Here is a 26,652-nt window from a genome sequence, read left to right on the forward strand (position 1 = left end):
CAACACAACACAGTATCGGTAACTATGAGTCTGTTTACACTGATTACACTGTGTCCAATCGCACATTCAACAGCATCTCGCGTAAATACGAAAATTGGGTTGTCGCTCATTTTTATTTAATTTTCGCTCCATGATGTAACCTCCTTGAGTCTTTGGGCTCTAAAGACATGCACATGATTCTCTGGATGTGAAAGTAGGTGTGGAAGTTCTTGCTGACATGTTTGCGACTGGGCCTTAATAAGCCATGATTTTATCAAGGCTCGCTTGTTTTGAACATTTCTCGTGGTTGTCTCGTGGTCGGTGCTTCGCGTGGAGTTTATTTTAATCCGACATATGGAGCTCGTCTCACCTCTCCCTTGTCGTTCCTGATCTGCTGGTTGAACTCCTTGCCCTCCATACACAGGAAGTCCTCTCCGGGCAGCAGGATGCCGCACTTGGTGGCGATGGCGCGGGCAGTGTTGATGTTGTCTCCGGTAACCATGCGCACAGTGATGCCGGCGCGCTGACACTTAGAAATGGCCGCAGGCACCTGGAAGATTGAGGGAATAAAAAGAAAATGTCACAACAGAGACCCTCACATGAAAACGTTTAACGGATTAATGATGCTTTAACAGTCTCCTGGGATGCTGACCTGCACGTTTATGTAGCTGAGGGTCTAAAAGAGGACTAACTCATCCTGTAACAGCAGCATTTTCTACCTGTGAACCCACTGTTCTTGACATGCACGTATATACCGGTCACCTGATGATCAGTTGACCATCAGGAAGCCATTGGAGGCTTCCTCTGCTCACCAGGTGGCTCATCTGATACAATCTGGCATCTGACAGAGACCGACGGGGGCTCAGTGTGTTTGCTTACAAACACATCCACACACCACTTGTTTGATTAATGCAGAGCAGAGCGTCGTCCTGAGTGAACAGGGCCAGGTTATTATTAAGATACCGGAAATCTGTGAGCAGCTTCGGTTCAATGAGACGCTTTACGGCAGCAAACAGGAGCCGCTTTGTGAATCACACAAAAAGAAGGAAGGTCTGGTAGCTGGGATCTACTGATGTTTGCAGCTTTTATTTTGCAGAGTCGTGGTGTATCATGATGTAACGATGGGCATGTACCAGAGAGCGAAGCCCTCTCTACCTGTCCTTATCAAGTATTCTGTGTCTGCTCACAGTTACAAACATGTTGTCACGCAAAATAAATTAATGGCAACAAGCATAAAATATTCTGACAAGTCGTGCGTCCGTCACAGGTTATGAAGGGATCAGCATTGAACTGCTGATTGACTCCTGCTGCTCTCCAGTTATTTCCATCCTGTCGGTGATCTTTGTGCCCTGACATTAAAGCAGCAGGCAGCGGCTCATACGCTCTCTGAGCTTCATTACAGGCTTCATTTAACTCCACAGAGCACCTGGCCAAGTCTGACTTCAGTCTTTATGTTCGGAAAATGTTCATTTACATCCACTCTGTCAACACGCAGCCTTGTAGCACAAATATAATAAAATCACGACCAGGCTGTAATCATCAGCTCGGCTCTCAACGTGGACGACTTCAGCTCCACGTCCTGCTGCTGTGAGTTCTCTGTCACCGCAAACAAACTCTGATTATCAGGCATGATTCTCTATTTTATGATGTGAACAGACTCGATGTGATACCGCAGGCGCTGCTGTTCATCAAATCAACATAGCTATTAGTGCAATATTATGAAACGTCTTTAAGGAGAGATCTTTGCAAACCCATTATCTCCTTATGAAGTAATTTATGTCATTTGTTGAAGAGAATCAGGGTTACGGGCTTTCCCCCTCACCCTCTAGTGTGGAGCTTTAGAACAGGTGGAAACAGCTGGAATAATCACATTAAAATGTAATTTCTGTCGATGAAGAGCTGTTACCGATCCATAATGACACAAGTGACACAACTAGTTCAGCATCAAGCTCTCTCTGCTCCCCCAGACTACATCATTAATCAAACTTCACTTCAAAGGAGGAAGAGGCAAATCAGGAAGGGAAAGTGTTTCTCATAGATGATGACAGTTCTTTCCTCCTTTAATGAGGGCTTTGGTTTGTTGTGGTAAAATAATTTTATCTAGTTGGTAAATCTAAACATGTCAACCGGCGGTCACGTTGTATCAGAATGGATCAGTGATCAGTAACAGGCCTACTTCCTAAAACACATCGTAATCCTACACTTCCTCTTAACTCCTGCATTTGATCATTTTAATAATTTTATCTTGATTTAGATTCACACTCTTTCAGACTAACATTTTGTAACTGTGTTTTTAAACGTGCACGTGAAGTGAACGTTGTCGTGGACATAGACCTTTCCAGTATGAGCTACGTATCTTCCACAGGTATTTGATAAGCAGCTCACGCCGCATTCTTACTGGGTCGTATCTAAAGGCAGCTGCACTTGTTTGAGTTTTTCCCAAAGACCTTTCACCACTCATGCAAGTAGATTGTTTTTATAGCTTTGCTTTAGATATACCATGACCTGGATCATAGTTAGCTCCTGTCAGAGTCTTTGCTCTGACATCATGTAGGGTAAACACAGCACCCATAAAGTTTTACACCAGAAACCGTCTGATAATTTGACTCCCCTGCTTTGTCTTTACGTTTTCAAGAATCATTAAGCAGAGCCGGATGACAGATAATTCTGTGAAATGCTGTTGCATCAATAAAAGTTATAAAAAAACTCAATGGCTGAATCCTGAAAAATGATGAAATATGGTGGTTGATTGATCAAGTCGTTGACGTTGGTTATTAATCATAAAGACGTAACACAACAACGAGTGTTTATTACAGGCGGCATTAAATGTGACGTACCTCAGGTCGGACGGGGTCCTCGATGCCCACCACAGCAATGCAGGTGAGTTCATTCAGGATGTCGTTCTCGTTGTCCCACTGTGGCTCTCCGGCCTCGGCGGGAAAGTCCCTGTAGGCGACGCAGATGGTCCTCAGCCCGTCGCACGCCATCGGCTCGATCACCTTGTGCACCATCTCGTCGCGATCCTTCGGCTTGAAGATGCGAGGCTGACCCTGGGCGTCCAAGATACGAGAGCATCTGGAGGAGGAGGAGAGTGGAGGGGATTAGCAGACAAGCAGGTAGGACATATGGAGGTCTTCAAGCTAATTGTCTCTTGTCTTACTTCCTCAGGACAATCTCTGACGCCCCTTTGCTGTACATGCGAAAGCCTCCGTCTGGATTTTTCAGCACGGTGCTCATGGACTTGCGGGAGGAGTTGAAGGTGTAAACCTTGTAGAGTTTCTCTTCGGGGACCTCATCTCTGATCGGCTGGTAGTCCCTCTTCAGTTCCAGCACCAGGCCCAGCAGCGAGCACTCGGTCTTGTTGCCCACGTGGCGGGGAAGGCCACCTTCTTTCTCAGGAGGCTGACGTGATCGGAGTTTAATGTTTCATCAGTTTCATGTCAGCGCAGATAAACAAGAGCACAAAAACAACAAGAGCACCAGGACTAGATCTGCAGTGGTTCAGCTGTGCTTAATTTGAATGTGTGTTTGTGTGTTAATTTAATCACACGAGCACTCGTCTGTATATGAACCGATGCAGAGAACAACAGAAGCTGACGTGAGGTGTTTCAGCTGTGTTGTTCACGTCTGACAGAACAGATACAATCCTGTTTTAATCAACCCAGCTGCCTGCACGGTGTTTTCTCGTAGCTGTGAAGTAGATATAAAAGACTCAAAGCGCATTTGCATTTTGCAAATACCACAGAGTACTGGGATCTGGGGATAGCAACCTCACCTACGCTCAGTTCTGTACCTGAACACACATGATTGAAGCTGCCGCTCCACTGTTCATGTTATACCTCCTGCCTACACACAATGTAAAACCTATAATCTGCTTCTAGTCACCGATGATACACAACTTCATGTAGGATCCTCATTTCTAAACCGTTTCAATAGACAGTAACTCAGACACAGGAGGGACGGTGAAGGCCTCACCAGGATCTTGGTGGTGTACGCAGAGTTGATGGAGATGCTGTTGACCATCATCTCCAGGGTCTCTGGTTTGATGGCGTCTGGTTCGGGGACTTTCTTGTAGTGTGTATCACCGATGTACGCCTGCACCACCGTCATCCGGTTCATAGTCAGAGTCCCCGTCTTGTCAGAGCAGATAGCCGTGGCGTTGCCCATGGTCTCACAAGCGTCCAGGTGACGCACCAGGTTGTTGTCTTTCATCATTTTCTAAAAAAATAAATAAAATAAAACGAAGAACGATGCGGCACTTATTAAAACCACAATGAAGTGAATTAACGTTGCACCTGTCACTTCCCTCCTTGCTCACCTTAACAGAGTAGGCCAGAGAGATGGTGACGGCAAGCGGGAGGCCTTCGGGAACGGCCACCACCAGCACCGTCACGCCGATGATGAAAAACTTGACAAAATACTGGATGTATATGGGGGTACACTCGGCCAGCCAGGTCCGACCCTGGACCGCAAAGGTGTCGATCACAAAGTAGAGGATGAGGATGATGACGGTCACAGCTGACATGATCAGACCTGGTTGGAACAAGCACAATGTCACGTTCTGGTGATGAACACTGCCAGTTAGAAGTTTTTGCACCTTTCACAATTTTTTTACATGACGGTAGAAATTGGGAAACCGGTCAATAAATCTAGAAATGAAACAAACGGAAATATTATGCTTTTTTATTTGTTTTTTCAAGAAAATGGATCATTTGCACATATCTGTGAGACACAAAAGTATATTTCATTATCTGATGTAACCCCCTTGTGTCGGAAGAACAGCAACTAAACGTTTAGTCCAGTTACATTTAGTTAATCTGCCATCTACAGCAGCTTGAAGCCGTTTTAGGTGACTGAGATTTGAATTATGTTTACACAGAAATGTAAAGGATTCAGAGGGATGCAAATACTTACAGCAACACTGTTCATACTTATTGGTGTCTTTACAATCTGGACAACATTTGAATATATTAAGCTTATGAAGCTCACTAAGTAGTTTATGGTAGGTTATATTTGAGAGAGGTCCGATGTTTTGATGTAAATGAGAGTAAACAGGAAAACATTTCTTCTATGTTGTGTCAGACAATGTCCTGAATGTATGACAGGTGATGACAGGTGAAACAGAAACATCCTCCTCTCTCCTGTCAATCAACCTCCACTTAAAGTGTTTTGGCCCAAATTCTATTTCTATCCGGTAATGAGGGGCCGTTTATTAGTGAACCAGGTCTGTGGCTGCCCCTCAATCCCCCCCTCACCCCCCCACCCCCCACCCCCCGTTCCCCCACCCGTCCTGAAAACCCCCTCAGTGTATTAAGGTCAATTGAAATGACACAGAGAACCTTCAATTCCCGGGATGAACCACTTCCCAATAAAACATCCATCCAATAACACTGAGTGCATTATGACCCCCCAGCCGGTCGTCCCATCGCTCCCCGTTCACTCTGGCTGCCATTAAAAGGAACTTGTCTTAATCAGAGTCAGGTGACAATGTTATTTTCATATCTGTGGATCTGATGCTTTGTTTATCTGGACACACAGACTGGAGGCTGCTAGTCACAGTCAAAAGGGAAACACACCCACCAGTTACTTCAAAGCTGTCCGACCACACAATGAGCAGGATCAAATTTTAAAATGGTCATTTAATTTCCAGCTCTGAATTATAGCATTGTAGGATTTTTTATGATAGATTGGATTTTGAGTGCCACTGATATTGTGACTGTGTAAGAACTGATGACTTCAGTAAGTCAGTTAAAAGGCTCACAGGAGCTGTAATATGACGACCTTCTCTGCCTGCTATGAGCTTGGACTCTTCTGGCTCAGGATCAATCTAAAAACCTTGAGATCTCTTAATTATCTTTATTTTATTTATTTTTTTTATTAAACACCACCAACAGTTAAGCCTCCAGCTGTTAGACCGACTGCAGACTCTTGGTTGTGTTTTGAAAGCTTTAAGAGAGGGTCCACAGCGCAATTAAAAATTAATACGTTCAACATTAATATTCATGGTTGTATGAAGTTCGGACCAAACCATTAAGAGAAGCTATCAGTGAAGCTTTGTTGAGGCGATCGCTTTGCAAACAGCAGTTGTCGTGTCACAGCTCAACAAAACACAGTAGCATATCACTGAAAGCAGCTTTTTGGCTGAATAAATTTTAGATTTTACTCAAGTTCTCTGTCATATAGAGATCATATATACTTGATGTGTCATATTTTCAAAATAAAGTGACCAAAATGCTTGGAAGTACCGTATTCTAGGATTTCAAAATAATAGTAAGTAAAAAAAAATCATATAAAACAGCAGAATTGGTGCACTCAGTAGCACTGTAATGTTAATATGGGCTCTAAAAAAGCTGATTTTGAAGTTGTTGGAAAGTAGATTTATTATTATTATTTTTTTTTATATTTTCCTCCTTTAGATGGAGCTGGGTCAGTTGTCACGTCCAGCCTTTGTGCGAGGTTAGGCTAAGACACAGGTGACTTGCGATACATATTCCAGAAAGTTTATCTTTTATATAACTTTTATGTACGTGTGTACGTGTGTGTGTGTGTGTGTGTGTGTGTGTGTGTGCGTGTGTGTGTGTGTACGTGTGTGTGTGTGTGTGTGTGTGTTGCGTACCAGCCTTCCCGATCTGTACAGCCAGTCTGGTGAGTTTTCCCTGCAGCACAGACTTCTCCTTCTTGGTGACGTTCACCTTCTTCACAGGTTTGGCCTCCTCCTTCTCCTCCTTCTCCTCAGACTCGGCGGCCTCCTCGCTCTTCAGCGGCTGGATCTCCAAAGCGATGCCGTCCTGGGTCTTCGCTGTTTTGGGGGTTTAGGCGGGAGGTAAAAAGGAGGAGGAGGAGGAGGTTTTAAGTGGCAAATGAGTTGGGGATGAGGAAGGGAGATGGGAACGGTGTGGTGAGTAAAAGGAGGGGATGGCAAATGTGAATAAATCAAATGTGTAATAATAAACAACAGAAGAAGAAGTGGGGAGCAGGGTTCAGGAGTGGTTTGGGAATGAAGGAAGAGAGGCAGAGAAACTGTTAGAGATTCAGGCGAGGGGGAAAGCGGAAAACGACCGGGCAATTTTTCTCAAGAGATCAGACAAGACCTGACTCTTTATCATTACGTGGTGATCGTCACCCTTAAGGTGAATGCAGAGAGGAATATTTCATCATCTTATGATCACAGAACATTCATGAAAAGGTCCGGGTAGCTTTTAGAGAGTGTCACAGACGAGTTGTGGGCAGCAGTTCATAATGAAGAGCAGCAGACAGAACAGAGGACAGCAGATACAACAGAGAAGATTCAACATGAGGCTGTCAAACACAATCACACACACCGCACACGCACGCGCACGCACGCACGAAAACACACACAGTTTGCATCACATCAGAGTCCAGAGTTTGGAAAGAGGCCGAGTTCTGAAGTCTGACACGCTGTCTAATATTGTGTCCTGCTCAACGGCTCTGCTCCTCATTTGCACATACAAACTCTATTTGCATTTCACTTCATCAGCTGTGATCCTATTTGGACTGTAGCGCCGTATGTAAAGCTCTTTGATCTGTTTGATCTGTGCTTACAGTGAATTCAGCTGCACTCGCTCCATCCACTGCTGTTTGTCATATTTCCATACCAAAGAAATGTGAGCAGGCGATGAATGGAAACAGAACAAATCTGCCCTAATCTGACGCGCTCAGGTCTGATGTGCTGTTTGTCCTCGTGAACCACCGAGCCGACAACAATGAAACTGAGACTGGAATGATTATATCTACAAAATGCCATTAATTCACTGCTCAATTATTAACATTGGGAATGTTCTGTTAGACCATTACGTTAATGCACCACGGCTCAAATGGCATCCATCAGCTAACTGCATCTTCATAAATTGAGACTGCTGAGAGCAGCTGCTGGTATCGATGTTAACATCACATCTGGAACCGACAATACCAACAGATCATGGACATAAAGCAGGATAGATTCCTGGATGACCAGTAAGGGGTTTCTATGAGAGGTCAAGTCTTTAAACACAACTCCAACTCTGACCTCTTTCTCTTTGGGGTCAAATAATGACGTCTGCTGCGTCAGAAAGGCGACTGCTGTAATAGACAAATTTTGTTCCTCTTCTATAGTTTCACCAATGAGTTAAAATGTTAAGGCAAACAAGGACCATTTTTTTTGTGATTTAGGGGAAGTGTTTGCATTGCTGTACTCTACTCGGATGATGTCTGATTTTCTCCACAGGAGATAAAAAACTATAATAAGAAATACCCTACAATATACACCAATCAGGCAAAACATTACGACCACCTTCCTAATATGGTGTTCTAAACCATCAGAGAATGGACATGGGTCTTCTGAGGGTGTAGTGTCTGGTAACAGGATGTTTTTGAGTCCTATGGGTCCTGTGGGTTGAGGGGAGGGTCCTCTTTGGATCAGGTTTGTTCTAGTGCATCCCACAGATACTTGATCAGTTTGAGATCTAGTGAATGTGGAGGCCAGGTCAACACCGCGTGATGTTTTTCATGCTTTTATTAGTTGTTATAAACTGTTTTTGTGTGTCTGTGTCAGGCTGCATCCTGCTGAGGATGCTTGGTGCCATCAAGGAGTGTCATTGCTATGGGGTGGGGGTGTCTGGTCTGGTCTGGTCTGGTTTATGTGGGTGGTACATGTCTAATTGACATTCACATGAATGCAAGGTCTAAAAGTTTCCCAGCAGAACACTGAACTGTCACCAGATGGACAATAATATTCACTTAATTGTCAGTGGTCATAATGTTATGCCTGATCTGTTTGTACAGTGAGAAGGTTTGAGAATTTCAATGAGATGCAACGTAATTTGCCATTTGAGAAAGGAAAGACAGGAATATTTCTGTAGAAACATCCACAGTGAGCTTTGGGGAAATTCAAGCATTTGTGGATGCTACAGCAAAAACCACGGGGTCTGTTGTTAATGGCCTTTTTTATTTTATTTTTTACTTTGATCCCCTCCACTGTCAGAGCCACTGTCTCACTCTGAGTTTAACCGGGTTGATAAGTCATTTCACAACAAGATGACCTCAACGTGACATGACGAGGGAAGGTCAAACCAGGAAGCTGCGGAGCTTTATGCACATGGTCCACTCTGAAGACAAGCCACGACATAGAACTAACCGACACAGCTTCACACGAACAGGACTGAGACCCACTGACCAACCACAGAACTGTAAACAGGCGCAGCATTGACCCATGGGAGAACGCACGGCGGGCAGAGAGGAGGGGGGTGTCTGACAATCCAAAAGAAAGCAAGTCAACAAACAGAAGATGAACTCAAAGGAGCACCCCCCTCCCCCCAAAACAAATAAAAAAATAAAAAAAATAATGTAACAATAAAACGACAGCGATGCAGAACCACGACAGAGAGACAGAGGAGGACGAGGTAGTGGAGGCTGCAGAGCTGTGGAGGCTGCAGGAGACTTCAGCAAGACAGAAAGTAACAGATAAGAGGGAGAGAGTCAAACAGTGATTACAAGACAACATGAAATCCTGAGCAACACCCTGCAAGGAGGCAACAGTGAGAGAAATGAGAGGAGTCAAAGGCGAAAAAGAAAAGAAACGGAGGATACGGAAACAGAACAGACGACAGCCCACAGCCCACTAACACTGCAAGGATGCAACTCCCACACACACCGGCAGCCTTCAAAAACATCTGCTGTTCTCCACACAGAACGGAGAGGCCACATTCATCAAGATATTATACCGGCTCATCTGAAAACTGATTGTGTAGCGTTTGAAAATCTAAAACGAATCTAAATTTCTTTCCGGTGCACTTCTTGAAGAGATAAATTAAAGCTTTCCAGCGGCTCATAAATAATCACCGGCTTTTTATGCGAAACATCTGGAGGAAATCTCATTTAAAATTCACTTAAAAAGTATAGTAGAAGTGGTTGAATGAATGGACAGTCAGTGTTCAAAAGATAAACAGACTCTGTTGAGTTACTGATTTATTTGAGTAAATCTCCCTTTCTGTTAATAAAGTTCTGCATTTTACTTTTTTTTTTTTTTTAAACCCAGACACTGTTTTCATTCATTTTATCCAGATGCATCTAATCGCTAGTTACTGTGAGGTAACCTGAATTATTTGGTTAATTAAACAATTGGAAGAACAGAAAATGAATTAGTAGCTATAGACAGACAAATAATAATAATAATAATAATAATAATAATAATAATAATAATAAAAACTGATTGTATGAGTGGAAAAACACAACACACGCTTCTGTGGAGGAGCTCTACATGGAACAGCTGAGCATTTAACATCCAATCATGCTCGGTGGCACGTTTAAAAAAAGCTGTAGGTGACTCTGCGAAAGGGGAGTTTGTTGTTGGGGTACAGATGGCAGGAGCTTCCGTCACAAAGACTGGTGAGTCACCACACTGTGTGAGTGCAGTAAGAGACGAATACAGGCCTGAACACTTGATCCCTGCAACGAGGGGATCTGGTGGCTCTGCTATGGTTTGGTTCCCCTGAGAGCGAAAATGTCACTGCAAATCAATACAACCTCGTACTGAGTGATCACCTTTTATCATCATTTCTATCCTTTACGTGCCTTTATGTTTGAATGCAAATGTCCTGAGCTGACTTTATCCTGCCAGACCTCCAGCACAAAGTCTGGGTAACGTCCAGCTTAGCTCAATTCGACCAGTAAATTCATGCCGAGTGTAGCTGCCTCGTGCCCTTTTCTGCTTTTTTCCTTTGGTAGTATTGTTGTCAACACAAAGCCAGTCATTGCTGCGGAAGAGTCCTCCTCCTCCTCCTCCTCCTCCTCCTCCTGCTGCTGCTGCTGCACACTCTGCCTAGGCGCTTGCCCTCGCCTAAAAAACAATCCGAGCATTTCCAGTAGGTGAGAAAGTGTCTGACACAGACAATTTCCTGCTGTCTGTGAAAGGGCAACTCCGAATCTCATTCATGTGTGAAAACGGCTTTAGCCAGAGCTCTCCACGCAACATCATCAAAGCACCAAACGAGGGAACATCTTTAGGAAAAATCCCCGCCTTAGGGCAATGAAGCTGCTCAGGTGGGACATGGTGGTCCCACATCTTACCAATTAATTCTTTTTCTATTAAAGTGTCACCCATCCATTGATTCATTTGATTAACCTTTAAACCTTTCAGGGGTCTTTTTTTCAGGCAGAAGCCTTAAACTGATGTGTTCTATATTAAAGTCAGCCTAGAGCTATTATTATCATTTGCATTCAATATTAAGCTATTTATTTCAGACATGTGTAACAGTAGGGTGGCCGTGCAACTGCCATACCCATAAACATACCTATATATGTCATGCATTGTTAGCTTCTCTTCTGCTAATATAGATCGTGTGCCTGGGATGTCACCTGGGGACTGAGGCTTAGATTGACAGGTCTCGACTAGTGTGGCGTTCTGTGTGAAACGGTGCGCTGTGGAGGCAGCTCCCGTATCACCGAAGTGAAGTGAAATGCTGACAGACAACGACGTCTGCCTCCGTTTATCCCTTTAATACAACATATTGGATTCATGTGAATGTGTAGTTAAAGAATTTTAAATTTGTGAGGGAAAATTGTGGGTAAAAATTAACAAAGTTGTAGAAAATATCTAATCAACCAAAGATTTTGCGACACCCCTGCAGTACCTTGCAGTGCCCCTAGGGGCCTCTAAAGTGATATTTTGAGCCTCAAACAGCAATTTCCATCTTTTTAAATGTAAAGTTTTGTTGCTGTTTTTTAATAGAAAACAAAAAAAATGTTTAGGTTTAAGACTAGAAACGAGCCGTTTACAGATGTCACATGAGGCTTTGGGAGAAGATGAAGGTCCCGATACCGGGTTTATGCTTCCAGTCTTTTAAAGCCAGAAACATCGACACGACGCAACGACTGATGATGAGTTTTTAGTTGCAGCTTGTTAGTGATTCACAGTGCAGACATAAATTGCTGTGTCTAATTTAACGGCGTGTTAACTGAGTTTTTGCTCACTAGAGGGCAAAAGAACTTCACCATAAGCTTGTAGTTACAGCTCTGGCACATTATAAAGTGCAAACACTGTCTACTTTGCATCCAGCAGACAAAAATACATCATCCCACTTGAGTCATACAAAAAGAGCTGTCTGCTGCTGCTGCTGCTGCTGCTGCTGTGTCTGCTGGAAACATGGGCACTGGGGCTGAACGATACAGTTAATGAGCTGCAAAAACAAAACTTGGAGCTAAAAGGGGTTTAAAAGGTCATTAGAGCGAAGGAGATACTGCATAAAGTGAATGAAGCCGCTTCTGGACACTTTGTTCTACGGGTTACTGAAGGTCGTCCGCGCCGATTGTGGGCGGAACTGTTTCCAACAAACGTGTGCGCGGTTGTTTCTGTGTACACCGAGAAGCATTCTGTCTATAGCAGATGCTTAAACGGCGGGAGGTCGAGAGGAGGGGAGCTCTGTGTGATTGTGTGCGAGTGTGTTGAGACAGCTTGCAGAGGAAGCTGGACACGTTGGATCACATGGGACATGTTGGGACAGTTGGCCGGTTTTTGAGTTTCGGAGCAATGACGTCGGTCAACAGTCACACAGAGAGTCACCAAACCTATTAAATAAGGAACACCCCGGAGGTCAGACTTGATAGACTGACCCACGCTGGTGGACGTGTGTCTCAATTCTGTGAAACAAGGAGGTTCTGGCGGCAAAAAGAAAAGTTTTACAAGCTCATGAATTATATTTTAGAAACAGATTATCATTCATAAAAATCATTTGAGAAGATAGCGCATGTATTTTGCACTCGATAGTTGTATTTAACTTTATGCAAAGGTCACACTGATAACTCTTAACAGCCCGCTATGCTCTCAGGTTTATGCTGTGCATTGGTTTATATGTGTTTTTATGAACATAGTTTAGTTGAAGCTTTTTGTTTGGAAGTGTGTTTTTTATTGTAAATGAAGTAAATGTGGTCATCTTAGGCAGCTAGCCTGCTAGGTAGCCACACATTGTTGGATACTCTGACCACTCCCAGTTACATGGCCGAAGAAAATTTTAATGTGTGGAGCTTAATTTATTTAAAGACACTTAACTGACCAAAGTCTAAGTCACTTACGGTTACTTGACACAGATACAAAAAAACAAACATTACACATTAAAATGTTTTTATTTTTTTACGTTTTGCAAATCAGAACCTGAAAGTTTCCATCCAACCTGACATTTAAGAAGCTGGTGCCATTTTTCTTTTTGGGCACCTCAGCTGTAAAGCACGGTTTATGGAAGCATTATTTTATGATTTTTATTTGACTGACGAATCAATTATTAAAGAAATCATTCCTTTAAAGCGCCATGACAATTAAATGCAGCATAGTATTAGTCTTTTAATGGAACTACATTAAGAATTAATTCTTTGGCTGAGCAGCCAGCACTTATGGAGTCAGCCAACTGGTTTAAAGAGGCGTACGGCAAAAAGCGCAAACAAAATGATTGAGTGCAAAGCTGATTTTTGTTTTTCTCGAATGAAACCGTCCTCCGAGCGATAGCATTTTCTCACCAAAAACATCCACAGACACATCCTGTCAGGATTGAGGCGTTTAACACAGCAGTGGGGGTTACCGTGGCAACCGCTGTGATTGGCTGTCAAGAAACCTGAAGGTTGAGAGTTGCACCCTTTAACAGGTAAAGCAAGGCGAGAGAACGTCCCCCTTTATACAGCAGAGAGAGAAAGAGATGGACTTGGACACTCCCCTCCTGCCGCTGGGTGGAGGGTGAGGAGGGGGTGAGTAACAGGGAGGATGGAGGGACAGAGAGGGACAGATGGATGAATGGAGGGGTTACCTTTGTTGCGATTTTCGGGGGGTCCTTGTTTTTTACCTGTTCGGACAGAGAGAGAGGGCGGAATGCTGATAATATGGCTCAAAGGAAAAATAAGATCAAAACAAACTGAGGGAAGAACACAAAGTACAAACTGATAGAAACCCACAAGTGTGTGTGTCGTGTGTGTGTTGTGGGCAAGAATGGACAAATCAGAGGAGAGAGACGCGCGACTTCCTGCCGCAGGAGAACCAACAGCCACGGATACGAAAGAGTGCAATTCAGAAATTATACAGGATGTTAGAAACGCAAGAGGGGTGTCGTCTCGTTGAGACATATGTGGAGGCATTACTACATATACCAAACACTACATCTGACCTGCGCAGCGATAAAAAAGAAAATTAAAAAGATTTTGCAGGTTTAAAAAAAATTGTTTTTGGGTAACAAAGGGAGTTATTATCTGCAGGAACTTTATTTTTATTTTCACTGATCTCATTTGTAACAACATGTGACAGGTGCAGGAGGAGACTGTTTTCCCACTTGGGGACACTCACTTCCTGTTTGCCGAATATAAAGGTCTGTACTTTTATTGTGGTTTCTCAAGGTCAAATCCAACCGCAACTGATAAACACACACACACACACACATGCGCACACACAAGGAAACAGCCACACACACACACAGAGCTCTTTGTTATTCAGCTGGTGGCTTGTGATCGAGGCTGAACTGCTGCAGCCCTGCAGACTTTAAGACAACCAGCGGGTTGACATGGTTGCTTATGTGTTATGTGTGTGCGCGTGTGTGTGTAGTGGGTTGATGCAGCCGTGTGCGACAGTAAAGTCTGGCGTGCGTCTGCTGTTACCAGAGCACAAGATACACACGGTAATGCCTTTGTGCGTGCGTCTGTCTTCGTGAGGACCAGCTAAAATCTGCTGGGTGTGGTCAGTTTGGATTGCGAGGACATTTTTGGAAAGTGAGCGCATTTTGGGAGGTTAATATTATTTATTTATTTATTTTTTTGGAGACATGCATGCGAGAGGCAAAATCCTCATGTGTATGTTTCCTCATACAGTTTCGTTTTAGGGGAATCTGAAACGTGTCTTGTGGTTCTCCTCATTAGGAATTCAATGCTGTTTTTGTTCTGTTTCTTAATCGGGGCCGAAACGCAATCCTGACGGTCTCTCTCCGCTGAGCTGGTACATTCGGCCAGATCACAATGAATGCCTGACAAACTCAAACTTTAGCCAATAAAACAAATGATCAGACAAAAAACAAACTAAAGAAGGAGACATGAGTAAAAGGGGGTTAGCATGATCACAAGCAAATCAAAAGCAATAAGAGACCGACTGCAGAAGCCTGTTGGTTTACATCAATCTGCTCTGAGATAGTACGAGGATCATCTGGACTTTGGCTTTTGAAGGGTTTTCTTTTCAGACAGGACAAGGTACTTTTTTTTTTTTAGATTTTTAACCAACGTTGCCTCGTTGTTAAATCAGCACCTCGGTAAACAACGGCCGTGAACGGCCATGAATAAATGAGACCATGATGCCGTCATGTTCATTCATGTGACCGACCAAACAGGTGCTTTTTCTACTTTTCATGGATTATTTTGTACTTTTTTTTGGTAAGTCTGTGTGGAAGAAGCTTTGTAGTGTTGATTGACTGAAAAGTGCATTCATTAAAAAAAAAGGCTCCGCATTTCAACATTAATAATAACAGACAGCGTTAAAATTCACAGGAATTCTTGAACTAAACATTCATTTTATCCAGTCACCTTAACAAAAACAACAAAAACACAAACATGTTGAAATCAGCCTCCACTTGACGTGTTTGAAAATGAGAACCTCAACAATGTTTCTACCTAATGACTAGGACACTCATGTTGTATCTGCGGCTAAAGCTAAGAAAGTATCGAGTAAGAAGTGAAGACACACTAAATACACTTTCCGCTTTCTTGACCAACAGGGAACAGATATCTGTCCCTCAGAATAGATGATCAAGGCACCATCATGAGCCCTACAAGCTGTTTGGAGAATATCTGTGTACGTTCAAACCACATCTACATGTGGATGTTATGTTTTCACTGAGCTCTGATTGGACAAAACCTGATCGAGGGATTTAGCGAAAGGTCCATTTGTATCAAACGTGGGACCTCACTGCTGCTGCACACATCGTTTTTTGTGCTTTTGATCTCATGCGAGCCGCATTTAGCAGATTCATTGACAGTGTCCAACAACTTCACCGCCACACATGAGCTCATCCTTGGTCTCATTTATTCACTCGTGACGTTTTTTGTGTTCAGGTTGAGAGTTAAAACGCTTGCGATTAGACCCTTCAAACAGCTCTGCTGTTATCAGTCCAAACTGGATGAACTCTACCTGCTGACAGGAGTACGACAGGAGAAACTTCAAATCAACACCAGCTGATAAAAACGTGCAAATATTTCCGGTCTGCACTGTTCAAACAGTAGAGCAGAAATATTCGGAAGATGACGCGGTGATAGTCGTTGGTCTAACCAAACTTTCCTCCCGACACTCCAGACTTACTGTCCTCGTATGACCTTCAACGCTCCAACAGGAGTTGTATTTTTTTTTTGAGTTGTGTGACAGGCTTTTTATTTATTTCTTTTTTTTTTCTTATTTCTTACTTTTCTTGACCTTCTTCTCTTCGTCATTCTCACTGGCTCCCAGCAGAGTAAAGATGATGCCAGTCTGAGAGTTGAGGCCAACAGCTGATACCACCATCCTGCCTGATCCCTCCATCACATGGGTCCCTGAGGAAATATTAAAAAAAAAAAAAAAATGAAGGTTATTTAACTGACACTGTGCTGGATTTTGTCTGTCTAATCTTTTATTCAGTTGCATCAGTGAATATTTAAAAGACTTGTGTATGTAATCGTATTGTACTATTAGGTGGAACATTAAGATTAATCCCTCAAGGGTCAATATTAGAGCCTCTACCATTACCTCTTGGTTATCATATCAGTGTTTTCAGCTTGTGTATCCATTTAAACCATCAGCAACAAGCCTAATTATTCCAGTCTGCGTTTGTAGTCTCAGTTACGTGAACGTGAACATTTAAATGTCTACCTGTGAGACACTTCCAAAGGTTAGACTTTTCGGTCGGTCATGGAACAGACCCAGACTGATGTTTGTTTCTTCTCTTTGTTGACGCGCAGATATTTTAGTTAGAACAGCTTTTGAGCTTAATGTGATGTGACCGTGCACAGACACTGACCAGATAGCAGCATGGGGTCCTTCTCCAGAGACTTCCGGACCTGGTCAGACTCTCCGGTCAGGGAGCTCTCATCAATCTTCAGGTCATTGCCTTGGATCAGGATCCCGTCAGCAGGCAGCAGGTCTCCTGAAGGTAGAGACATCAAAGGTCAGAGGGTCCAATTCACAGCAGCACTGGGATGGACCTGTGTTTTTACTCATTTCTCAAACAGCTTCAAAGTGATTTTGCGAATCTGATGACAGCTGAACACTACAACATTAAACACATTCACCACTACGCTGAAATTTAAACTCACTCTAAGGTTTTTATTGAGTTAAAAGAAACAGACAGATTCACTAAACCAAAAGGACACCGCGTCAAATAGCATTTGTTAGAACATTTCAACTTGTCTTATTGGTCATTTAGTGGCAATGCTTCACTTTCTGTGTATGTGTTGACTTCCCATTATCCAACCCTGTGCACACACTTTAATGTACATTAGGTCTGTGTGTTGTTCCTGGTTAAGTTCAGGGCTCTTTTTTTTTCTTCCAATAAATTAGACTCTTAATGCTGCAGCATGCAATGAAATGCCAGACTGTGGTGTGTTTGCAGCTTTGTGTCAAGAGGTTGGACAATGTTCTCCTCTGTGTCAACAAGGAAAAGGAAGCACAGACAAATCCTGTCTGGTCACTCTGAGCCCTGACTTCAGGCCTCTCAGTCTGTGACCCCGCTGTCTGAGATCACTAATGCCCTTCTGACTGAAACCTGCAGGGCTGCTCTTCTCATAACTTGAAACTGATGTGAACGAGCCATGTGGGTTTGGGTAAAATCTTTCTCTCGGAATTAACATTAAACAGACAGATAACAATTAAGGGCAGGGGCCGCGCTGTCGTGTTTGGGTCTATTTTTAAACCTGTCAGGTGGATTTTTCATTCTTACAGATGTGAGGCTTGAGCAGCGTGTCCGTGCTTCGTACCGTATTTGATCTGGGCGATGTCTCCGACCACGATCTCGGCCACGGGGATCTGGATGACCTGACCTTTGCGGATGACTGTGAACTTTTGTTCCTGCTCGATGCGACTCTGCAGCCCGCGGAACTGCTTCTCCTTGGACCAGTCGTTGAAGGCCGTCACCAGGACCACGATGATGACAGAGAAGAGGATGGCGGCGCCCTCGATCCAGCCAGCCTGGGCCTCGCCCTCGTCCTCGGCGCCACCTGAAACCTGGCCGCATGCTGTCGAGAAACAAAGACATGTTCAACTGGGTTTACTCATACACAGTAAGATGACTTCATACACCCTCTACAAATGACCTCGACTAGAGAGAGGACGGTATAACAAGATGCAGTCAGATCTGTGGAGTGTTAACTACGCTGCAGTAATTGTGCCAAGAGAAGGAGCTTAGTAACTCTAGTGCGACAGCTTGCAGACACCTTTTGTTACAGCCATGAGCCTTTACGTGCTTGATTTAGGAGTTTTCAGATCACAGATTTTCTATCTAGGATATTTTTACGCTGTATGTTTAAGATGTACAAACAGTTTTTTCACGACATCAAGTCGGAGGCTTGTGACGGCCGCCTAAAATAATAGCTTGTGTTTCTCGAAGCAGTCTCTGATTTGATTCTGAGGTTTGCTTTGAATCTGCTTCACTGACTTCATGACATTTCCGTCCTGAACTGGGTGGTATTTATCTGCGTTTTCTGCACCATTGGCCAGATTCCACATCATTTCCAAGCTTGTGCTTAATAGTTTTTTTGGAAACATAGCTTTGATGATTGTGGCCTAAAAGCATGTTTTTTTTTAATCTTTTTGCAGCATCCCCGGTTTCCATCAGTGTTGCCTCTGGCTTATCCACGCAGACTGTGGCTTTGCAGACTTGACACGCTGGCTCTTTTGATGTGGTGGTAGGTGAGCTTTCAGCACCGCTCCCTGTGTCAGCTCAAGCTTCCTGGAGCTCCTTTTGCAGAGCTCTTGTCTTGACTCCCACTGTTAACTCCCCTTAACTGCCACTTCTGAATGACATTTCAGACAGTGGAAAAGCTGGGAGTGCTTTGATTTCTTTTTATAGCGGACCCCTGCTTAGCAGGGCCTCAGTTAGCTTCATTTTCAGATCCCCCATTAGTTGCTTGGTGGGGTCCACGGTTGTTGAGTGTTACCACTGATCAAATAACAATTTCTGACTGTTCCTATTAATCCCAATGACTCAATTAAGGCCCATTTAATTAAGTGCTAAGCCTTTATTAGTAGATGGTCCCTGAACCTTTGCAAAAGCCACAATTACTCCTGCATTTTTTCCATAACGGAAGCAATTACATCCTGCTGGATAAAGACTGACGTCTGTTGCGTTTATTATGTTGCTGAGCAAACAGTGATGCATTTTAACTATAAAATAATGTAAAAATACATTTATTTTTTTAATTGTACAGTCTGAACGCTGACAACACTGACCTTCACTGTCACCCCCTGGTGGATGGTAGAAGGACAAGCCCAGTGAGATGATTGCAGCAATTTCCAGGATAATGAGTGTGACGTCCTGCAGAGCCTCCCACACCAGCTGCAGGAATGTCTTGGCCTTCTTTGGGGGGATGAAGTTTTTTCCAAACGCTGCATGACGTTTCTCCAAATCCACCGGGTTACCAGACAGACCTGCAGACACACGCACACAGGACATTATATACAATTAGTTTAAAAAAATATATGTGTCAGGAAAAACTGAAAGAGAACAAAATGGGGAGAAAACAGTGATTATTTGATTTATATATACGCGTTTTTGTGGGTTGAGAAGACATTTTAAAAAGTTAATTCAATTTTCATTTCTGGTTTCAAAAGCAACTTTGAAATATCAAAACATCCATGGACCCTGGGGAGTCAGAGTTTGGATGTTCTCCAACTTCCTCTCAAAACCCAAACACGTACATGTTAATTTGTTGTTTTATTTTACATCCTCACTACATTTGCTGTGGACACAGACTCTAGATTCTTTGTCCCTGGTGGGAGTGGGTACCTGTGCTGTAATTAGGACAATCGCTCCACTACGAGGCTCTCCAGTGTGTGTGTCACAGTGTCAGCATTCAGCCTCATCATTTACCAAACAGTTAAAACCTTGTTCATGCAAGATATCCGTCTTCCACTGTGCCTTATACGTCCTGCGTTAACAACAACAGTGAGTGGAATGCACAACTTGACAAACTGAACTTTAAAATGCAAATATTAGAAGAATCAATGTGATAAAAACATAAACTACTGGAGTTGCTCTTTGAAGCAATATTTATCACCAACATCATCTTCCCATCATTTTTATTTATAATAACATCATAGCGTAGCACTAGTACCCCACAGCCGGGTTGATCTATTTGATATTGAAAGGAAGCTTGTATCTACTCTCCATGTGTCCATCAGCGGGCACTGCTCACAGACTACTGATATTTAGTGATTTAGTGGATTTTATTCTTTTTTGATCAACTAAATGCAAACAAACCCGGCTATTAGAGAAGAAGTCTGAAACACTCTCAGAAACTATCGACTGCTACTGGAGATACATTTTGTTGAACTTTTTGTTCGTTACTGTGATATACGTCCTAATACTGTTATCTTCTAGTGATGCTTTCATTCTTCCTGACACAGTGTAACCCTTTGGTCTGATAATGTTCGGATTTCTGTCCATCACTAGTAAATTTAACCTTTACTTGCTGTCTGTATTCATTTAAGATGTTTTCAGCGCTTGCAAACAGATTTGTGATTGATCATAACCTTGCCTTACCGTCTGTATACGAACAACGTGTTCAGTTTGATCGAGCGTCTCTGCTAAAATTAAATTTTAATGTATATGCTGAAGGAGAAGACAATGAACAATGAACTATTCACCCCACAGTGTCTCTTCCAAATATGCATCAGGTAGACTGCTTGGTTATACGATAAATAAATAATTGAGGCTCGATGGCTGTTTACACGAGCTCAAAACAAACCAACCCAGAGCCTTAACGCGCCCAGTTCTGGAGCAACAGCCTAGGTGTGAAAACACCCTACGAGCGAGGGGGAAAAAGTTGAGGCTGACCCACTTTTTCTGCAGACTGCAGCATTTCCATATTCTTATTATTTATTTGGGGGAACCACCAACGCAGATTTCTCCCACCCAGAAACATTCTGCAGCACTGCATTTATTATTTCCTGCTTCTGTCGGGAGATGTAACTTTAAAAATGACGGAAAAAGTGAGAAAAAATAAATTAGCACGTATGCAGAAAAATTGGGGAACAGACATAACTTCACACTGATCAGGCGTTAACCCTTGTGCCTCCAAAACAGCGAATGGACACGCGCCCTTCTCAGGTTGTCCTGTGGTGTCTGGTGACAGAGTGCTGTCAGTGGGGGGCCTTTGGGTCCTGTGGGTTGAGGGAAGGGGGCTCGGTGCATCATCCTACAGATCAATTTGGAATTTAGTGAATCTGGAGGCCAGGTCAACACCTTGTGCTGCTTTTCATGTCTTCTGAGTTGTTCCTAAACCAATTTACGTGTGTGTTTCTGTGTCAGGCTGCGTCCTGCTGGGGGGTGGCTGCCGACATCAAGGAGTGTCATTGTTACGGGCTGGTCTGGTCTAAGTGGGTGGCACATGTCTGAGTAACGTCCACATGATTGCCAGGTCCAGAAGTACACCGAACTGTCACAAGATGGTCGATGTTATTTACTTCTCCTGTCAGTGGTTTTAATGTTGTGGTTCATCTAGTTATGTATGGGAGGCATGTTTTGTCTGGATTCCTCTTCCTGTCAGTCACCCCGCTGCCCTTCAGGATTATCCCGTGGCCCCATCTGTGGGTCCTGACCCACAGGTCGCGGACCGCTAGTGTTTGTTTGTGTCTGCGGTGGTGATGAATCCGTGTGGCCTTAACTGACCCGAACCCAACTCACGCTGAACGCGCAATCTGCTGCTTCGCCCGAGCCAAACTGCTCCACGTCAACACAGAATCACCTGATCACACCAACCCCGGTCTGTCTCACAGTAGGCTAATGAAAACGCCCGCTCCCAACACTCATTCGACAGAAAGACAAAAGATTACTCTATCTGAAGTGACAAACAGAAACAAGAGGATAATGCTCGAACGAATACAGCTCGCTCACAAACTGCTGCATATTTTCGTCGAGGCATTTCTTCACCTAATCGACAAATTCAGTGAATTGAATAATTGGGGTGGTGTTTTTCTTGCCGTGTCTCCGCTGACAGACTTGCAGACCTCTGCTAACGGAAGACAAAACAATATCTGTGAGTTATTGATTCCAAAGCCGTGACTGTCATTTTCCAGCGGTGACTCATATCTCTCGGCTCCTTCTTTCTCCATATAAAGACAATAACAACAAAATGATTTCTCAGTCGACCTATGTGCTCACAGGAGAACAGACGACCGCATACACATCGAGAGCGACGTTATTAAAACCGGGTGTTACTCGCAGCTTCTTATACTCCTTAAATGAAGAATCCAGCAGCTCAGTCACAGCTCTATGCTCTTTACTGCGTGACCTTATTAACTTTTACTGTGGTTAACGGTGTTTGCCGAGACTTCTGAGAGCACAGAGAGGCGTCTGGATGAAAAACAGTCAAACCGATGCACTTTAATCAATCAGTGCGTTTTTCAGAGGAACCTAAAGATCTAAGGCTTCCTCCGCACGGCTGCGTGGCCGACAACATGGCTGCTGTGGATCTTGGTGAAATCAGGAGATGTGCAGTGGAACGTGATCTGAATGTCAACAGACTGCACTGACGGGATTTCTCATGAAGGCAGACTCTGTAAGTGAGCGTGAACATGAGCTCAGACCCGTCTCTGTCTCCCTATGTTTTAATAATGGCCCCCCATCCACTCTGATGATGACGATAACAGGGTGAAAGAACAATTCTCTCTGTCTGTGTATTTTTTCCTCATTGGATGCAGTAATCCCACTATAACACAGCATCTTATCGCTTTTCTGATTCATGTCATCAGATCCTAATTGGACGGCTTCGGTGGTTCGAATTATTTAACGACTGAACATCAAGGGGCGACTGAAAGGAGATGAACCAGAGGCCAAACGGGGTGAAGGAGGAAAGAGGTTAGATGTGTTAAGTGAGATGAAAAATAAGGTCAGTCGATGCGAGATCACGTGAGGTGACAGGATGAAAGTAGAGACTGATGAGAGGTGAGGAGAAGAAGAGATGAGGTGAACTGAGATTAAATAAGGTGACACGAGGCCGCATGACATTATCTGTGATAGTTGAGGTGATAAAATGACGAGACGAGACAAAGTTAATTTGCCCCCGATCCGATCCCTATATTTTAACAAACAGTATCGGCCAATCAGAATCCCGATACAATATTAAATAAACTAAACTCCACCCTGGAGATTCATAAAGGCTTTTCCTCTCTTCCTTGTATCCACCTGGATACGACTGGATACGATTAATTATGATTTACGGACACAGATCAACACGAGAACTGAAACTACCAAAATAAAAAAAGGGGTAGTATTAACCCCGTCGTGACTCAATCTTTCTGTCATGCCAGTGAAATAATGTTTGTTCCTCATGGGGGGGTGGGGGATCTTTCCAAGTCGTACAAGCTAGAGGAAAATGTCATGACTACCACATATTTTTGCAGTTTTGGCAAGAGAGAACTAAACAGAGGCTGTGGGTGAAAGATTGGACGAGGGGTTTGGTAACCATGGAAGTTCAGCCCTTGACGCCGAGACGCCTGAACATGGGCCATTCTGCAAATGATTTTTAAATTGCATCGAGCCGATTCTGAATGAAATTAAATGGTTTGACGCACGCCAACAAAACACTTTTTTATGAAAAGGAAGAGTATGTGCTGTGGTTACGGTATTGAGGAGTTTTAATGTCCAGAATGGACCTTCATCATTAGTGATGATGTGAGATGAGATGAGAGGCCGAAGGACAGTTGAGAAGACATTTGGCATGATGTGTGACAGATGGGACCACATAAGGAAAGGAAATGAGACACGAGATGAGATGAGACATAACAAGAGGAGACACAACGAGATAGATGAGATGAGACATGAAGAGATGACATGAGATGAGACACAACGAGATGAGACACGAGGTGAGGTGAGATGAGATGAGACAACAAGATGAGATCATACAAGAAGAGACATGAGATGAGATGAGATGAGATGAGATGAGACACAAGCTGAGATGAGACGAGACACAACAACATGAGATGAGATGAGACACAAGGTGGTGAAATGAGATGAGACAAGATGAGACCTAACAAGAGGAGAAACAACAAGACAGATGAGATGAGACATGAAGAGTTGACATGAGATGAGACGCAATGAGATGAGACCAGAGGTGAGGTGAGATGAGATGAGACAAGAAGAGACATGAGATGAGATGAGAAGAGACACAAGCTAAGATGAGACAAGACAACAACATGAGATGAGACACAATGTGGTGAGATGAGATGAGACAAGACAAGATGAGATGAGACGAGACGAGAAGAGACACGAGATGAGATGACATGAGACGAGATGAGACACAACGAGATCAGATGAGACACGAAAAACATGAGATGAGACGAGACAAGATGAGAACAGATGCGTCGAGATGAAATGTGATGAGATTAGACAAAGTGACACGTGATAACCTGAGAAGAAGTTTTATGTGATGTGATTTATGAGAGACACAATTTGACAAATGAAATGAGATTTCTTGTGAAATCAATAAAAACTAATTTAATATGAAACCCTCCAGCATTAACACAAATCTCCACATTTATTTGTCATTTTTGTTTTTGATTCTGTGTAAAAGCACCTGTTTATCACCACACGTCTATTTCTGGAGCTTCGAGCTAAAGAATAAATATATTCATGACGAGTTGGGTCACACAGATATTAAAAATACACTCGCGCCGTTTCATCACTCAAAGTCAGGTTTGATCATTTGAAGCCAGTGACTGATGCTGAAAGCTGATGTCACACAAGAACAGAATCACATTTTTTTTTTTTTTTTGGCTGTTAGATCAATACGAGTCTGTTTTCTGATGCCGTGGCAGGTTCCTCTCTAGTGCCTGGCTTCATCCCAGTGGAGATGCTGATTAAAGCTCTGAGATGAGCAGTCCCTTACTCACTCGCCACATCACAGATGTTTGCGAATTTCAGCTTCCAGTGGGAACGGGCATCGTTGCTCCAAAAGGAGATCTACAATGTTATCAGCCGACGTGCAGCTTCATCCGTGACCACACATTTATTCCCTTTCATTCATTCCTCCTCTCCTACAACTACTGAGGACCGATCCTTCGTCCTCTGCTTCCTTCATCATCTCTGCACTTCATCCACCTGCTGTCACTGCCTCCATCTTTTCTATCATCCCATGCAGCGTTTTTTTTCTTTCTCCGTCGTCTCACAGCTGGACTAACGGCCGCTGACACTTATATAAATTTTAGAGACAATGTCACTTCAGATAAAAGCAGCAAATTTACCCACATCGCAGGGATGAAGGTCTAGTTCTGGTTCAGTCTCCAATTTACCATAATTTCCATTTGACCAAGTGGTCAACGTGAAAACACATCCCCACTGTATAACTTTGTGCACCTGATAAACACTGTCAGCAAAAATAATAAATTCAACATCATCTACCATTTAAAAAATGTGCATGTCTAAGAAAGGAAAAAGAATGAATGAAAGAAAGAGTCGCATGTCTTGCAGTACTTCGTCCTTTTGTCGATCAGTCAGAGGATCATTCTGCTTCAGCTGCCAAAGACATGGATGTCCTGAGGCTGTGTGTTTGTGTATGTGTGCGCATGTGTGTGTGTTACAGTGAACAACGCTTGGGTCACGCAACTCTAACCGAGTCTCAGATTGGTTACCGACTTCTCACACCAGAGCTGGAAATGATCTGACACGGCAGTAGGACGAGGGACCTACATGCACTGTTACTACGTGTGGGAGAGAGAGATTTATGTATAGCTCAGATTTGTTCTGCCCAATTAATCATTTGCTCAGTAGATATAGCGGTAACTATTCTTCAGGCCATAGTTCAGCACTTTTACATATAAATTAAAGTCATTACATTTAAAGTCCTTTACGAATGATTTCATGAAATGTTGATTAAGTTATTCAGTGCCAGCTATATCTCTCTGTATCTCACAGCATACCAGTACCAGCGCTTTAAATCTATTTAATTCTAATTTAAATTTAAAAAAGCAATCAGCGCAGATAACCCCTGGTACAGCTCTGCAGAGAACAGAAGAGAAGGAGGGAGCGTATAGATAGCACAGACTACAGACCGTAGACGCACACATGCATCCTACATGTCTGTTGTCACTGGTTGTGTCATCGTTCGTAATTTCACATCAACCTGCAGCATTTTTCTTCACAAACTGTGCAGAAGCACTTGAGACTGGCTGGTCGAGTCATTTCTGTTTCCGCAGAATGTGCAAATTATTATCAGTTAATTAATTAATCTTCATCAATCACCAGCGCCGGCTCTTCTCTGGATCCAGCCTCTCTGATGAGACAATTTGTTGTTGTCTCTGTATTACACGATGAAAAACTGAAAATCGTCTTTGTCGGCCCTCGAATGAGACTCGTATCTGCACATGACAGAGACGGCGCTGCTTCTGACACGCAACGGAAAACGCAGTCATCCGCTGCCAAAACACTCGGCGACACAATCCATTTTATCTGCGACTCTAAAAGCTTTGTTTGGAGACCT

The 26,652-nt window shown here is 43.3% G+C and overlaps 1 protein-coding gene across 6 annotated transcripts in view; it reads right to left on the reverse strand.

Annotated features, from left to right (window-relative positions):
* LOC125006504 (plasma membrane calcium-transporting ATPase 1-like) overlaps positions 1–26,652 on the reverse strand; it is an 86,191-nt gene that overhangs the window by 21,720 nt on the left and 37,819 nt on the right. For 4 of the 6 annotated variants that reach the window (XM_047582579.1, XM_047582581.1, XM_047582580.1 and 1 more), the window contains exons 3-13: positions 19,406–19,603; positions 17,935–18,192; positions 16,980–17,105; positions 16,390–16,515; positions 13,767–13,802; positions 6,596–6,778; positions 4,298–4,512; positions 3,955–4,197; positions 3,140–3,381; positions 2,817–3,054; positions 350–529 (exon numbers count right to left, since the gene is read on the reverse strand). In XM_047582579.1, the coding sequence (XP_047438535.1) occupies positions 350–529; positions 2,817–3,054; positions 3,140–3,381; positions 3,955–4,197; positions 4,298–4,512; positions 6,596–6,778; positions 13,767–13,802; positions 16,390–16,515; positions 16,980–17,105; positions 17,935–18,192; positions 19,406–19,603 (2,045 nt within the window). The remainder of the gene's footprint in view (positions 1–349; positions 530–2,816; positions 3,055–3,139; positions 3,382–3,954; positions 4,198–4,297; positions 4,513–6,595; positions 6,779–13,766; positions 13,803–16,389; positions 16,516–16,979; positions 17,106–17,934; positions 18,193–19,405; positions 19,604–26,652) is intronic. The other 2 variants (XM_047582583.1, XM_047582584.1) reach the window with 1 other exon arrangement.

Source organism: Mugil cephalus, chromosome 4 (assembly GCF_022458985.1).
Source record: "Mugil cephalus isolate CIBA_MC_2020 chromosome 4, CIBA_Mcephalus_1.1, whole genome shotgun sequence".
Lineage (NCBI taxonomy): Eukaryota > Metazoa > Chordata > Actinopteri > Mugiliformes > Mugilidae > Mugil > Mugil cephalus.